Consider the following 15,383-nt stretch of genomic DNA (forward strand, 5'->3'; position numbering starts at 1 on the left):
TTATTTGTCTTTAGAAAAAATATCAAAGAAAATGACAGGGTTTCATACAGACTAGTTTTAGAATGGAAACTAGACAGTGTTTCCAAAGGGAAAAAAAAAAAAAAGAGTATTATCTTAAGGTATTTTCTAAACTTCATAAGAAACAGGTTAAGACAACTGAAATAATAACTGCATCTGATCAGAGCAGGACTTTTTTAAGAAATAATGCTACTTCCCTTCTGGTGACCTTTCACTAGACTAGCAAAGTCTCAGAACCTGATTTTGCTACTAAAAAACTGCTGAAGATACATATTCTGGAAAAGCTGATGTGAAAGGAGAACAGGATCTCAAGGCAAGGGAGGCAGAAGCACCTACTTTGACATTAACCCCTTTCTTCTATCTCAAAACAGTTTACACTTAGGCTGCTATTCACAATCAGGTCAATCCAGGCTGCCATAGACCAGTAGCCTAACAAACAGTTCTGTTTCTTCCAGTTTCTTTGTGGAGATGGACAGGAAAAGAATCATCTATTTATTTGAAAAACAACTTTTTCTTTTTTTTAACATATTAAAAATTTTATGCTTACCTGCTTTCCTTTTGTATCTTGTGATTATAAAGTAGGAAACTATGTAAAGAACAGCAAACAGGAGAAAACAGATCTGGAAAAAAAATTGGATTTATTAGGTCACGAAGAAATTCCTGGATTATAACAAGTAAATCTAGTCTCAACAATTTAAAATTTAATTCAGATCAACAGGAGCATATTTTATGCAAATTTCAAGACTGTTATGTTTTATATCTTATTAACAGAAAGTTAAACCCATTAAAACAGCTTGATTAGAGTAATAGGTATTGCATCAACTATATGGTCAAAAAGTTTTACTCTACAACTGAGAGAGAAGCATTATTCACAGTGTGAATTTTTTGTTTGAGGGAGGGGTGAGTGAAATGGGGTGGGATGGGTTGGTTTTTGAAGTTTGAACCCATGTGATTTGTAGAAGTTATCAGGCTTTGTATCCCCTTCACACATTCCCTAAGGGTAATTGTATTTTATATCATGGGCTCTTGAGGATCTATTTTGGACTATGCTGTCAACACATGTGGAAAAAGATAAACATGTTTACTATCTGCATCCTGTCTTGAATCAAGCAAATTCCAGGAGACAATACACACAAGACACACTCATGCCTACAGTGAGCTCATCAAACACGGTGTTTACTTCAGTCAGAAGCCAAGGGCACAACTGCCCTTCTCATAAGGCTGGTGCTTTATTTAGGTCAGATGCACCTTCAGCCCACAGGGCCTTGGGTCAAGCTGTTTATAAAACTTAGCACTACAATTACAATACAGTAAGATAAGACCAACACACTTTAAAAAATGCTGGCAGTCTTACAGGAAAGGAATTGAACAGCAGGAGAGTTTTAACCCTCCAAGCCTTTGCAGGGTAAACAAAAACAAAACAAAAACAAGTTCCACACATTTTATTTGCTGGTGAATCAGCAGTGGCCCAACACTGCTTCCTTAATCCTGGGTGCCTATGCCTATTAAAAATGTGAGTCAGTCAGAAGTGGAACAAGAAGCAAGCATGCCATTCTGTTTTGAAAATTTACTTCACTGGACAATAGCTGACCTATTTCTTTAAGCTACCATTTGTTGACTTGTTGCTTTTAAGACTCACTATCCTAAAACAATCAAGAGCAGAAAGGCTACCCTAAGAGAAAGAAGAAAGTGAAGGTAGTGATGATAGCCCTGATAAATCTGCACCTAAATAACAATACTGCATCCAAATCAGCAAATCACAGTGGAGAACAATGTATTATTCATGAAACACAGACTTTCTAATAAATACTGATAAATATAAACTGAAAGGGTTCTTTTTCTGATGTAACCAAACATTTTAGATTTAAACAAACCAAGTATAACCAAGTGTCTGAGTGTGGCATTTGGGTGATTTCCAGGTGCCTCCCAGAAGTACAACAGTGCTGTAAGTCTCAAAGTGGCAACCCAGCTCATTCTCTGTTCAGGAAATACACAGCAGCAACACCCAAAATACAGGCACTGAAAATGAGATTTCATAACTAGATCTCTGAATTCCAATCTTAAACCTGACTAGAGCTTACCACTACAACTTTTTTAAGCATGTCTCAAAGAAGAAAATATTTTGATGTAGAATTCAGTCCTTTAAACAAGTAATTCTAAAGAATGCTATTAAGATTTAATAAAAACAAATTGGTATATTTTTGAAACAGGAAGAACAAAAACTGAGAACAGCCTTGGCTTTTCAGACTACCCTGACACAGCTTGTCCTGTCAGTATTGGAAAAAGCAATGCCAGTGCTGAAAGAGAATCCTTCTGTAAGCTTCCAGTTCCTCTGAAAACTAGACCAAGGCTACAGCTAAAGACATCTAATTTTAGGCACCCACTTTTGAAAATCAGGTATCACATATACAGGGTAATTGAATTCTTTAAAAATCTGATGCAAATAACACGGTGTAACCTGTGCAAAAGACAAACAGTTAAGCTCATTTTTGGTTTAATTTTATTTAAAACAAGAATAAAAATTTTTGCAATCTTGTTTACACCTCCAAAGAGACCAGATGACCTTCATTCCATCCATGATAGCAAGGTTACAATGAAAATGTGGGTGTGCACTCACAAGGTACCACTGAGATAACTGAGGTATTTTAGGGCAGAGCAGATGAAAGCTGTCCAGTACACACAAACTGCCAAATGCTGGATTTCTGGTTTTAGATAACAGCTACTCTGCAACCCAGCAGCAGGGCATAACTACATCCTGCTGTAACTCTCCCTCTACTTGTGTCAAATTTGAGAACAGCTTTATAAATATTTATTACTGAAAATTCACACAATTTTGAAATTATTGGCAAAAAAATAAATAAATACTAGTAAGTAAAAGCCTTATGATCTTAAAAAAGAACTCAGATTAAAAGTCCTTCATACTGACTAAAACAAGTTAAACAGCAAATTCAGAACTATTACTGCAGTCTCAATTTATACTCAGTGAAACCTCTGATCCTGAACTGTTTCAAACCATGCATTCTCAATAGTTTTCTAAAGGAAACAGCTCAAGTCAGCATCCCAACTATTTTTAGAGTGGAACTCAGTTAAGCTGGGGAAAAAAAACCATGTTGCCTATGATATCTGAAGAATAGCCTCCACTGTCCTGTCAACACTGCAACCCTGGGTTCTTATTCCTCATACTGCTGTTTGTTTCAGGGTATTTTTGTATTAGAAAAAAAAACCATCCAGCCTTGTTTGCATTTGCTGTAGTTTCAGTTCATGTTTCTCAATTATCAGTGGTTGGGCTGCATGCAGCAGTCCAGGTAAGATTTTGTAGCTGTAACAGCACTAAGCCCTTCCTGCTGCACTGAAAATGCTTCTCCACACCCACCTGAGAATCACACTGGTAACTCAGCATTAACCTCCTGTCACTGGATCCCTCAGCACTGCCCTCCCCAATTGCTTACAGCAGAGTAACTCTCAAGTTTCAGTAGAAACTTGGTTTGAGGGTTCAAGTTCATCACCATGTCTTTTTTTTTTTTTTTTAAGCCACACCTTAATGTCACACTACATACAAGCATCTGTCTGTTCCATTTCTAATCAAGCACAGGTATCGTACTAAAATAGGGGCACTACTCACAAAAGAACACCATGCAAAATTACATTGATACCTTCAGTAAAAACAAACATTTAAAAGAGTCCATATTCTGTCCAAAATTCCATCTTTCCTTCAGAAACTACTGTGTGTGTCAGTATTGAAGGCACTATTGGAATACAATCTTAAATCCAAATTATATTGTAAATTGTTTCCACAAAAAGCAGCGATTTATGCCATTACCCATCTCTACAACAGCAGCTGACAAAAGGATGCTGGAAATACAGCACATCTTTGACAAGTTGTATTCCTCAGATCCCCTAGTTCTCTGCAAGTTTTTCATTGGAGCTCAAACGAAGCTTTTCTAGGTTTTACTTGGGGACAGTCAAGACACTGTGCAGAGAATGTACCCAGCTGTGATGAATAAGGAATTCTGACATCCCACACTTCACAAGAAATAATACCTTTCAATCTTGAAGTTTATTTCTTTAAATTCATTCCAAATTTGAGGGACAAAGTAGTTGTGATCTGTTGCCATAATTAGACTGGGAAGCTACTTTAAACATAACTAGGGTACATTCTGATCTTACAGGGGAAATACTCAGTCCATGTTTGACCAGGCGGATCAAAATATAAAGGAAATTACAAGGAGCCCAAGACTTGTCTCTGGTAACAGTCAAACAGTCAACCAAAGCAATTCTTAATAATTTTTAATGGCTTTGTGTGCATGTCCCCTCCATACCACTCAGTAATTGAAAACAAGACACATGGATTCTGTGCCACATCCCAGAGCTCCTTTTTAACAGATGTCACAATAGGACATCTTCAAACCTCAAGCATATAATTCATTTACATCTCTTCCCATGGACTAAATACAACCTCTGCTGGGAGAAGCAAAAAGAAACCTGTCTTCCCCTGAAGCCCTTAACCTTTATTTGGGAAAGGAAGTGTCTTCTGCTCCTGCTTAGATTACACACCAGACACGCCAGGAGAGGCTGCTCCTGCAGGCACTGCACTACATTCTTATGTCTGCTGTAACCAACCCTTCCAGAGTGTCATACCTTTGGATCTCTCATCCAAAGTCATCCAAGTATGATCCACATGATACTTTTGGATCTGTACCACCCAGCTCCCAGCTCCTGTGAGAATGGAGCTGGAGATTACCTGCATATTAAGTGTCTCTAAGGGACCAGCACTAAAGGGTCTGGTATTAAACACAAGCAGTAACAGTCTGAACTAGGTCAAATTCTGTTCTAGTTATCCCACTGACAATTACTAAAGATCAACTGACACTATTTTGTCCCTGTGGATGATCTTTAAAACTCTGGCACTGAATTTCATGCCTCACATTGGGAAAGCATCATCCATTGCAAGTATAAGAGCTACACTTTCATGCTAAGAAATACTATGCTCAAAATGTGCAAGATTCTCTTTTTTCTGCTCTTACAAACAAGATTCAATCATCTTTTACAACTGCAATTTGCGTGTGCACATTAAAAGCTGCATTTTTATATATAGGATTATATTTATATAGCATGAGCATGGAATTATTTCCAACTCTTGTGAGGAAGCTGTGTTTTACACTAGAAAAAAGCATATTTGTGTCCTGTCAACCTCTCAGTGTGCCCTGGTGGCACACAGCTTAAAGAGCATCCCTGGCAGTACCACCTGAAGCAAAGCCAATAATCATGGGAAGCAATTCTCTCTCTGTCACATGCAGTTGTTGTGTCTAGTTTTGAGCCCCCAGTACAGGAGAGATGTTGGAAACAGCAGAAAGGATGATCAGCAATGGTCAGGAGGCTGGGACACTGGCCTGGTGCAGACAGGCTGAAGGGTGTTCAGCCTGAGGACAACAAAGCTTCAGGAGGACTTTACTGCAGCTTGCCAGTACCTATGAGGAGCTCATTAAAAAAAAAAAAAAACGGGTTCTTGACCATGGTGTCAGTGGGAGGATGAGACTGGAGGTAAGAAGAAATCCCTTCCATAAGGAGAGCCAAGCAGTGGAACCAGCAAGGCCAAGCAGTTGCCCAGCAAGGCTGCACAATCTCCATGCCTGGGGGTTTTTAAACCCTAAGTATTCTGATACCACAGCTAAGCCTCCCTGAGCAGGAGCCTGGAGTCCACTCAGCCTTATTTTCTACTTTCCTGACTAAAGAAGCACCATTACAAACTCAGTCACCTCACAATTTATATCCTTCTCCAGGTCATTTATGAATGTCTTTATTAAATGTAAGCACAGGCCCCTGTAGGACTGTGTCAGGGACATTCTCCCACTGTAAAAAAGCCATCTGTCTAAAAAAGACATCTTGCAGAAAAACAACTTTTAGCAGCAAGGAACCACCATAGAACTCCTTCACAAAGAGAAGTCCCACACCTTAGTAATGTTTAACCTAACACCCTTCCAAGTACAAAACACAGATTCAACACAGGTTCATTTCCACTTGAAAAGCATCAAAGTAAGTGATTGTTTCCTCCAACTTGATTGCATACTAGATATAGAACAGGGAAAACCTGGAGGAGCAAAAGAGAAGCAACAGTGTTTTACCATGCCATGTATTAAATGAAAGATCAAGAAGCTCTAAAAAGTAGCTCCAAAGAGTAAGAGAAGAAAGGAAATAACTTTATTTTAAAGTGGCTGCAACAGTATTGACAAAGTTACTGCTATTACATCCACAAGCATTTCTATGCAAATGACACACAAAACAAGGCTACAGACATAACAAAGAACATTTCCACTTCTAGCTGTTACTTTACAGAATGTGTACTTTGTGCAGTTTTTTTCTGTTTAGGGCAAAGAGAAAACAGAGAAATATTACCATGTAGATGTCTATTTACATGTTTAAGTGTTGAAAATTAAAGAGTCAGTATTTTGCCTGTGATTGGTATCTGCAGAATAACAGTGTTGCCCTTCTGGGTTTTAATGTCTGCAATAAGGAACAACAAACACAGCATTATGCTTCCATCTCTTACTGCTCTAATGCTGCTGAAGTATTTTAATGTGCATTAAAATACCACAAGGCAACTAAAAAGTTTCCTCCTACTGTCCCACTTGGCAACTGTTTTTATTTACTCATAGAAAAGATGGCAGGAATAAACAGCAAGAAAATACAGGTGGAGACAAGCAACTCTCCTTGGTCTATTTCTAATAACTCAATTATCCCACTGATACCTAACAAGCAAACAAGGCATTCCACCTGTTTTGGATGCATCAACAGTAAGTGACCTACAACCAACAAAGCACACTAAAGAAAATTGAAAATTTTATCTGTGGTCTCAGTTTGACCTTGGTATGCATTGTATCATCTGCTCTGGAAATCTCATTTTTCTCAAATGAGACATTAACTCTGCTGTGGTTAGATTAAGCTCACTCTAAACCAGCCAGCCTCATACACTTGGCATGACACACTAAATTTAATCTTAAGAGAAAATATCAAATATGTCCTATGGCTGTCTGTGACTACAGATGAATTTTGCTTACTGACACTGCCCTCCGTAACTATGATTCCCCCTCATATACACTCCCTTCTCAGGACTCCTCCCTGGTTTAAAAGATTTGCAAGCAGTTGACCCACTTTTTTTGGTTCCTAAGTCATGAAGAAATTATAAATGGTTCAGAGGCAGGTGCCTAGACTTGCTCATCTAGAAAAAACATCCAGGATCCAAGAGAAAATAAAAAATATTCCAAAAAATATTCTGTGCTAGAAATTCTGCTGAAGATAAAAACCAGTTTCTACAGCCCTTCAGTCAAAAATGTTTTTCAGCATAGGTGCAAGATTTAAAGTCTCTAGAATTAACACAACAGCACCAACCTAGATCATTCTAACACTCTGTCCCTGAATGAGGCATTATTCAACACTGGAAAGTCAGGATGTAATAATCGGTTATATTAAAACTCCAGAGTCATACCATTAAAAATTCATTTCTGAAAAAATAACCTCAAAAGACTCATTAATACAGACTTTGTAAACAATTTAAGGCAGCTTCTTTGACTAATATTAATTTTCAGGGCAAGATGTAGAAGATCTTAGAAGACAGAGCTAATAAACTTTCTCATCCTAACACAAAAATATTCTTTCTTGTCTTCTCACACACATATCCTGGAGCATTTCTAAGTGGCACCCCCAGTCCCAAAACACAAACACACTTAAACTGCTATAGCTGTATGTCTTGATAATTCTCACCAATCATGCAGACTCTCTACTGCATATAACTTACCACAGTCTGAAACTCAGCAAATATTTTAGACATGTTCCTATTGTCAAATTCAACTAAAACTCATCAGCATCAATTTAAATACATTTAAAATAGAAATTAGTTAAATAATGGGGAAAAAATGAATAATCAAGGCCTAAAATCAAAATCAGTAAAACTGAAGCACCATGTTTTGATGACAATTGTGGAGCCTACCCATGGAAACCCCTCAAGAAGGTAAAGGGGGAAAAATACCCCACAGACTGCTTCTATCCTCTGAACATTACCCCAGCCACATGCAGACTTCAATGCCATCAATACACACGCTACCTGCTGCAGGAACACACATAATTTAGAAATACAGAAAATGAAACACAGTTCTGTAGAGTATTTTCAAGTTAATCTAAATTTTCAAAAATTATCCAAGTGTTCAGATATTAAAACAGTAAAAAGCATAGGGCTCTCTCTTGAAATCATGTTGATGGTAGCTCGAAACAACTTTTAACATATCCAGCTAATCAAAAGACTATAAACTTCTGTGTGGGGAGCAACACTATTATACAGGAATATTCAACACCCCCCTGATAAAACAGCAACATGAGTTTTGAAACCATCTCTCAGAGAGTCAATTGGGTCCCAAAGAGCACAGGTCAAAGCTGCTGAAAGCCTGAAGCAATCTCACCTGTCACATGGATGCCTAATCAGGGGGTTGAACAGCAGCTTGTTCCAGGTCACCTCTACCTGGCTCTATGCTCAGCCTCCAGTGATGCAACAACCAAGGCAGTTTGTCATTAGATGCACAAAAACAAACTCCAGCAAAGTCTCTCCTTTGCCTGTGTTAGAAGTTGTATAAACTCTTGAGCATGATTGCTCCTAAGAGTGATGCAGAAGTTAAGACTTTCTCAACAAAAGTTATCGCTGCCCTCCTAAATGAGGATAAATACCAAATCAAATAGGAAAGGTCAAAAGACAGGAAGGGAGACAGCGCTTCAGTTTAGAAAAGCAAAAAAACACTTGCAAAATCTTCAAATACAACCAGTAAACTTACACTGAAAGGAATTTTTCTTTAGTCTTCCTTAACCCAAAATTCCATCAACATCTACAGAACTGAGCTCTGAATTTCTGATGAATTTCATCATAATGTCACTGGCAACATGCTTCAGATTCTCTCTCCACTGTGACTTTACCTGCTCCTCCGGTCACCCATTCACCCATCTCTCAACCTCTTTAACCTCTCTGAAAACACCTATTTCCAGAGAATCTTGTGCTAATAAACTCTGGAACACTCAGCAACCTCCTCACAGCCAAGACTGAGCTGTTATTACAGCCCTCCCATCTCACCCAGTCCCTCTACTCCGTGCCCAGCCACTCAAACAAAACCCAACACGGATATACTTGGTTTTGTTCACATTATGAAAAGTTGGTTTTGTTTGCTGACAGTTCTTCCACTTTTCATTAGATTTTCTCAAGTCTAATTACACCTTAATACAAAATCTTTTTAAACATATGAAGTACTCTCCATGAAGTGTGTTGCCCTTCTGGTCAGCTGCTCCTCCAAAGAAACACACCAGTAACTAAAGGAATTATTTAGAACTGTAACTAATTGAAATTTCTTACACTTCAGCCCTTCATGCTTATTTTACATAAACAGCAATAGTGGAACTCTCCAAAAGTTGTTTCTGTTTTGGGAATAAGTATCTCTCTCCACTTGTCTATGCCAAGTATTTTGAGATGCTATTGATTCCAGATGGATCCACAGTGCTGATCCCCAGGACCAAGAGCCAGAAGATGATTCATCACTTCTCAAAGTTCACTACAGCACCCATGTTTACAAGTAAAGGTATACTTAAGTGACAGAATTATGCCAACACTTTATATATTTAATAATGTTAAATGTGCAGTAATCTTTCAGCTCTATGTCTCTCATCACTGCTACAGATACTTCTTAATACTTCTTTATTCAGCCACAAATATTTCCCAAAATATTTAAGGGAAAAAAATTAAAAAAAAACAATACTGTGAAATCTAGGCAAAGTTATTTTCTGAAATACAAGAAGCCATTTAAGATATAAAGTAGTCCTCAAGTTTTCAGTGTACAGGTAAAAAAACTGAAAGGTATAATTTTTGTTTTAATAAAAGATAAACTTGTAAAAGCATTCAAACAAGAAACATCTCAGTATTTGTAAAAAGTTTGTTCTTACAAATCACCCACGCCTGTAATCAGCACTTTCTTCCTGGCCCACTATCAGAATATCATCACTGCTGGCAGAAAAAAGGGCTGTGAAAACCTCAGTTTTTTAAGGATGCACAACTGGTCAGGAACAAGAGCCCACTACCAACAGAAGTCAAGTGCTCAAACCAGCTCCCTCATTTTACAGCCTCACAGAGGACAAATGCCAGCAGTAGTCACCTGCATTAACAGAATAAAAAACTACATTTCTCAGAATATTTAGCATCTGAAGCCTTTATCCCTGAAAACATTTAGTCCTTCAAATGGAAGCATATAACATTTAACATAAAACTCCATATTACACCAGTTTCAATATCTGCCTGAATTAACATTAAACACTTTTTAAAAAAACACTTCTGTATTTGAACTTATTCCACCAGAACTTATTTTTTATTACATACTTAATATAATAAACTTATTTCCAAATATACTGTATTTATTCTTAAGCTACCTAATTAATAGTTTCATGGTGCTTCCACAGTTTTTCCCACACTACAAATGCAAGAGTATTTTGCCAAGGAATCCTCATAACCAGGTGTACATGTACATTTTTAAATACTCAAAATCCTACATTTTTTAAGTGGAAAAAGAACAAAAAAATATAGCTTGTATTTTTAAAAATGCAAGCTAATAGTGCAGAAGACTCAAATTGGAAAAAAAATGAAGTTAATATTCTAAAAAGTAAACCCAGGAGACCAAAAAGAGGCTCAATCACTGCACTTGCTCCATTTACATTTGAAATAAACAGTTCACAACAATACCAGCAGAACATGGAACACTTTATAAACAGGCATAATAACAGGACCCAAGGGAAAAGCAGTTCCCTAGGAGTTCAAATATTTTCCATGGATGTGCAAGATCTCAGCAAATTATAAATGAATCTAAAGGAGCAAGAAGGGTAAACTAAAGAATACTGTCCTGCCTTTACAACTCTTTCATACAAATACTGACCTAGTACAGAACACAAACCCTTTTCTGTACTTTGCAATCAACTAAAGCTGCTTTTCAGAAAGATGCCCCTTTTATCCAGAACTGAGGATGACTCTGGCTTTGTTGAAGTCAAGGATCTCACTGACTCCAAGGAAATTCCTGGCTGTGCCACGTCTCTTACACTGGGTCACCAGTACAGTCTCCACATTCACTTCACTGTATCTGAATTTTAAAGTTCAGACTCTGACAAAGTCTGAGTCTTGGTGTTTTCAACAACTGTTCAAAACAACAGATCCTCTGTAGAGCAGATTCATGTTTGAAGAGCCATGCCTGACTAGGGAGTTCACCACCTCCCAGCAGCACAGATCATCCTCATGAGGCAACAAAATCCAAGGCAGATGATTTTGTTGCAAACAGGCACCCTCTTGAAAAACAGGTGCCATAGAGACACTCCAAATGAGGTCAAGAGCAAGCAGGCCTGAGTTAAATTAAGCATTAAGCCACTGAGTCACCTCAAAAGCAGATGAAGGATGTGTTTTTTAAAACATAATCTTTCACTACCTTTGCTCAATCTATAAACATGTGTCAGAAATGCTCGTTTTTTGAAGGTGGAATTAGCAGAAGTTGGCACCTGCAGAAAGAGATAGGCACCACCAGGAAAAGGATAACAAGCCTTGAATTTTTTTTTATGTTACACAACTGTATGGAAAACTTTGTAGCTTGCCAGTTCAGAGAACACATGAAACAGAAATAAAGTATTACACTGAAGCTAAACTCAGTGTGCCCTTAGGATTCCATCAAAAAGCACAATATAGAAATTCTGTATGTATTAAAAGAAAATTTGTAAGAGAAAAGTGAAAAGGTTTTCCTTTTCAACTATATCAGCTTACTTTGATTTCTCTACTCTCATGAATGTATCATTTTAGTTTCCAGTAAAGACTGTGCCACACAACTAGCTCTTCAAAGATACTTCTAACACATAAAACAAATTTCTCTTGTTCCTAACAGGCACAGAGAGGTCTCCTCTGCTGTAATATTCCACAACAAACTGGAATGGAATGGTTTGGGTTGGAAAAGACCTTAAAGATCATCTGTCTCCAACCCTCAGCCATGGGCAGGGACACCTTTCACTAGAGCAGGTACCTCAAAGCTCCATCCAAACTGGCCTGGAACACTGCCAGGGAATGGGGCACCCACAGCTGCTCTGGGCAACCTGTGCCAGTGCCTCACCACCCTCACAGAAGAGAATTTCTTCCTAATACCTAATCTAAACCTACTCTATCCTAATTTAAAGCCACTGCATCTTGTAATATCAAATGCTTCTTTTAACTGCTCTGCTACCCCCAGCCCACCTGCAGCTGGAGCCAAGATTTAATGCATGTGTCACAGTGGAATATGTTCCCTGCTCCAGCTGAGGGGCTGATGATTACACCCACTACCCACACAACAACTGTTTATTTGCATATTTTAAGAAATTCTATTCACCATATAACTTCATGAGCAGTAAGGGCAGGAATGGTAAGGAGAGGATGCTAACATAATTGCACATGTAAGCAACATACTCTGTGTGCTCCAGCGTGCTCAGACTAACCACAAATGAACTCATATTTGCAATATTCTCCTGCAGCTGTGTGGGAGCCACAGGAGGCTGCACACCCAGCTGGGGGTGGCAGCACTTTATGCACTCATAAAACCTTGTGGGGTTCCAACACAGATTAAAGACAAGACCACAACTGTACCAATGTATGGTTTCAAAGGCAACATTGTTATTATTATTATTCCCACTGATTAAACAAAGGTGGCCTGTGACCAATGTTAAGATCAAAGTGAAGTTTCAAGAGCAAGAATATTCTGAGTCCACTGTCCAAACAAACACTCTAAAATATGAGTTACTGATGTCTGTGTGATTTCTCATATGACTACACCAGTAGGAAGATTTACCAATTGCTCTGGAGGGGCTGAAAAAGTCCCTCTAACTTTGGAGGAGTAACTGCAGTACAGATGAACTAGTTATTTAAGAATTTAACAGACTTCACCATCTATAATGATATCCAGAGGCCGCACACAGCCATTCCTTCAGACTCAAAAATCCATGTTTCCTACTGAATGAAACCACAACATGTAATATCTGATTTATCAGAACAAGACTGGTGAAAATAAGTAGGAAATAATTAGCACATAATGGAATACAAATGGAAAAACAGACATGAGGGAAAAGAAAGATTTGTACATACATTCATGCTTTCATATCACAAAGGTGATTAAGATAATACTTAGAGCCTTCTTTACAAAGTATTTTACTTTTTGTGTCCCTCCACAGTCATGGCTTCCAGGACATACACTGCATCCATGCCCAGACATTCCAAAAAATCCCAAAAAGTAGCTGTTCTCCTCATGCAGGCTTGTTTTGCACTCTTCAGAATAAAATACCCCAGAAACAGAATATTTCACAAGAAAGATGGATTAACATGGATTCATATACTATAGAAGAGTGATTAATACATTCCAAGCAAGTCTGCTATCAAGTGACCTAGCCACAGCACTACATAAATCAGTTAACCATGGTATTTCAGAGTCTCCCAACAAGGCTGAAAAACACTTAAAAGCTAAATTATGAAATCTTTTTTTAATTCCAGAAAACTGTTTTTCCCCAAGAAACAGGGAGGGCAAAGAAAACATTATTCCCTTGCTGAGCCAGGACAGCATGCTCACAGGACACAGTGCTGCATGTTTCCCTTGTGTAGCCTTTATTTCCTTCCTGGAATTGAAGCAGGAGAGACATGAGCCCCATCAAAACACCTCCATCAGCTTTTAACAGTCCTGGGAACAATTCCGAGGCTGTCAGAGAGGAAATCACAACTGCTGTGTCTGCACAAAGCACACAGTGCTGCACCTGCCCAGGAGGGCTGGGGGAGAGGGGACAGCACAGGCACTGCTGTGAGCTCCTCTGGGAGGGCACAGGGAAAACACAAAAGTTACACACACACACAGCACTGCAAACAGCCCAGCAAGGCAGGAGAATCCCATGAGGGGAATAAGGCTGCACCTGAGAGCTGAGGTGTTCACAGAATCCCAGAATGGGTCACAGTTGGAAGGGACCACAGTGGGACATCTGGGCCAATCTCCCTGAGCAAACAGGAGCACAGGGCACAGGAGTGCATCCAGACCTTCTTCAATACTTGCAGGAAGGGAGACTCCACAGCTTCTCTGCAATCTGCTCCAGTGCACGGGCACCTGCACAGTACAGAAGTTCCTCCTCATGTTCAGGTGGAGCTTCCTGCGCATCCGTTTCTGCCCATTGCCTCATCTCCTGGAGGCTGGTACCACCGAGAGCCGGGTCCATCCTCCCGGCACTCTCCCTTCAGGTACTTGTGCACATACGGGATGTCGGCTCGCAGTCCCCTCTGATGGAAGCGGAGCCCTGCTCTCGAGGTCGCTGCTCCGGTACCTGTCCCGAGAGCGCTCCGTGGAGCCCTGTGTGCTCACACAGCATCCCCATCTTCCGCTGAGGGCACAGGGAGAGGAGAACCCTCCAGGGGGTCAGCGCTGCGATCCTCCAGCTCCCGTGGCACCTCAGAGAAGGGGCACTCACCCCTCTGCCCAGAGACGGGCCCCGAGTCCCTCCGGACACCGGGGCGAGGGGCAGCAAGGACAGCGGGAGAGTGGGACAACCCGCCCGTGTCCGGGGACAGGGCTGGGGCACAGAGCACTGACAGCTCAGGGAGGGTCCGCGGGGCACGGTGGCACCTACCGTGTACTCCCGCACTTGGCTGTGGAAGTTCTGCTCCCGGATCGTCACCTCGTCCGCTTCCATCCTTCATAGTACCGCGGCCCCCGCGAGCAATGGCGGCCGCCGCCGCCGCGCCTGCTCCTGCCCCGCCGGCGACGAGCGGGCCACCATGGCCGGAGGCAGCCCGGCTGCTCCCCCGGGCCCCGGCAGCGGCTGAGGGGCCCCGGCTCCGCCGCTCTGTCCCCGTCCGGCGGGCGCGGAGGAGGAGGAGGAGGAGGAGGAGGAAGGGCGGGAAGCGCCGCCTCAGCTCCTCCTGCTGCGTCACCGCGCAGCGACCCCGGCGGGGCGGGCAAGGGGCGGGGTCAGAGCGGGGCGTGGCCTAGGGTTAAGGAGAGGCTGACGAAGTCACGCCCGGGGGCGGGGCTAAAGGGAGGTGCGGAGCAGTGAGGGGCGGGGCGATGCGCGAAGGGGCGGGGCTTGTGAGCGGAGAGGGGCGGGGCTTGGCAGCGGAGCGGAGCGGAGAGGAGAGGAGGTGCCGGTTCTAGCGGCATGGACGGGGTGACGGGATCACGGAATTGTCCGGGCAGGAAGGGACCCCGAGACCACCGAGCCCAGCCCATGGCCGAACAGCACCGCGGCACCCAGACCGTGGCACTGAGTACCACGTCGTCTTTCCTTAAACACTCCCAGGAGCGGTGACTCCCCAG

The 15,383-nt window shown here is 41.1% G+C and overlaps 1 protein-coding gene across 1 annotated transcript in view; it reads right to left on the reverse strand.

The window, feature by feature from the left end:
- LMBR1 (limb development membrane protein 1) overlaps positions 1-14,826 on the reverse strand; it is a 61,672-nt gene extending 46,846 nt beyond the window's left edge. Inside the window, exons 1-2 of the mRNA XM_033078700.1 lie at positions 14,698-14,826; positions 566-638 (exon numbers count right to left, since the gene is read on the reverse strand). Of these exons, the coding sequence (XP_032934591.1) occupies positions 566-638; positions 14,698-14,760 (136 nt within the window). The 5' untranslated portion in view covers positions 14,761-14,826. The remainder of the gene's footprint in view (positions 1-565; positions 639-14,697) is intronic.
- Positions 14,827-15,383: the final 557 nt, after the last annotated feature.

Source organism: Catharus ustulatus, chromosome 1 (assembly GCF_009819885.2).
Source record: "Catharus ustulatus isolate bCatUst1 chromosome 1, bCatUst1.pri.v2, whole genome shotgun sequence".
In the NCBI taxonomy this organism is placed as follows: domain Eukaryota; kingdom Metazoa; phylum Chordata; class Aves; order Passeriformes; family Turdidae; genus Catharus; species Catharus ustulatus.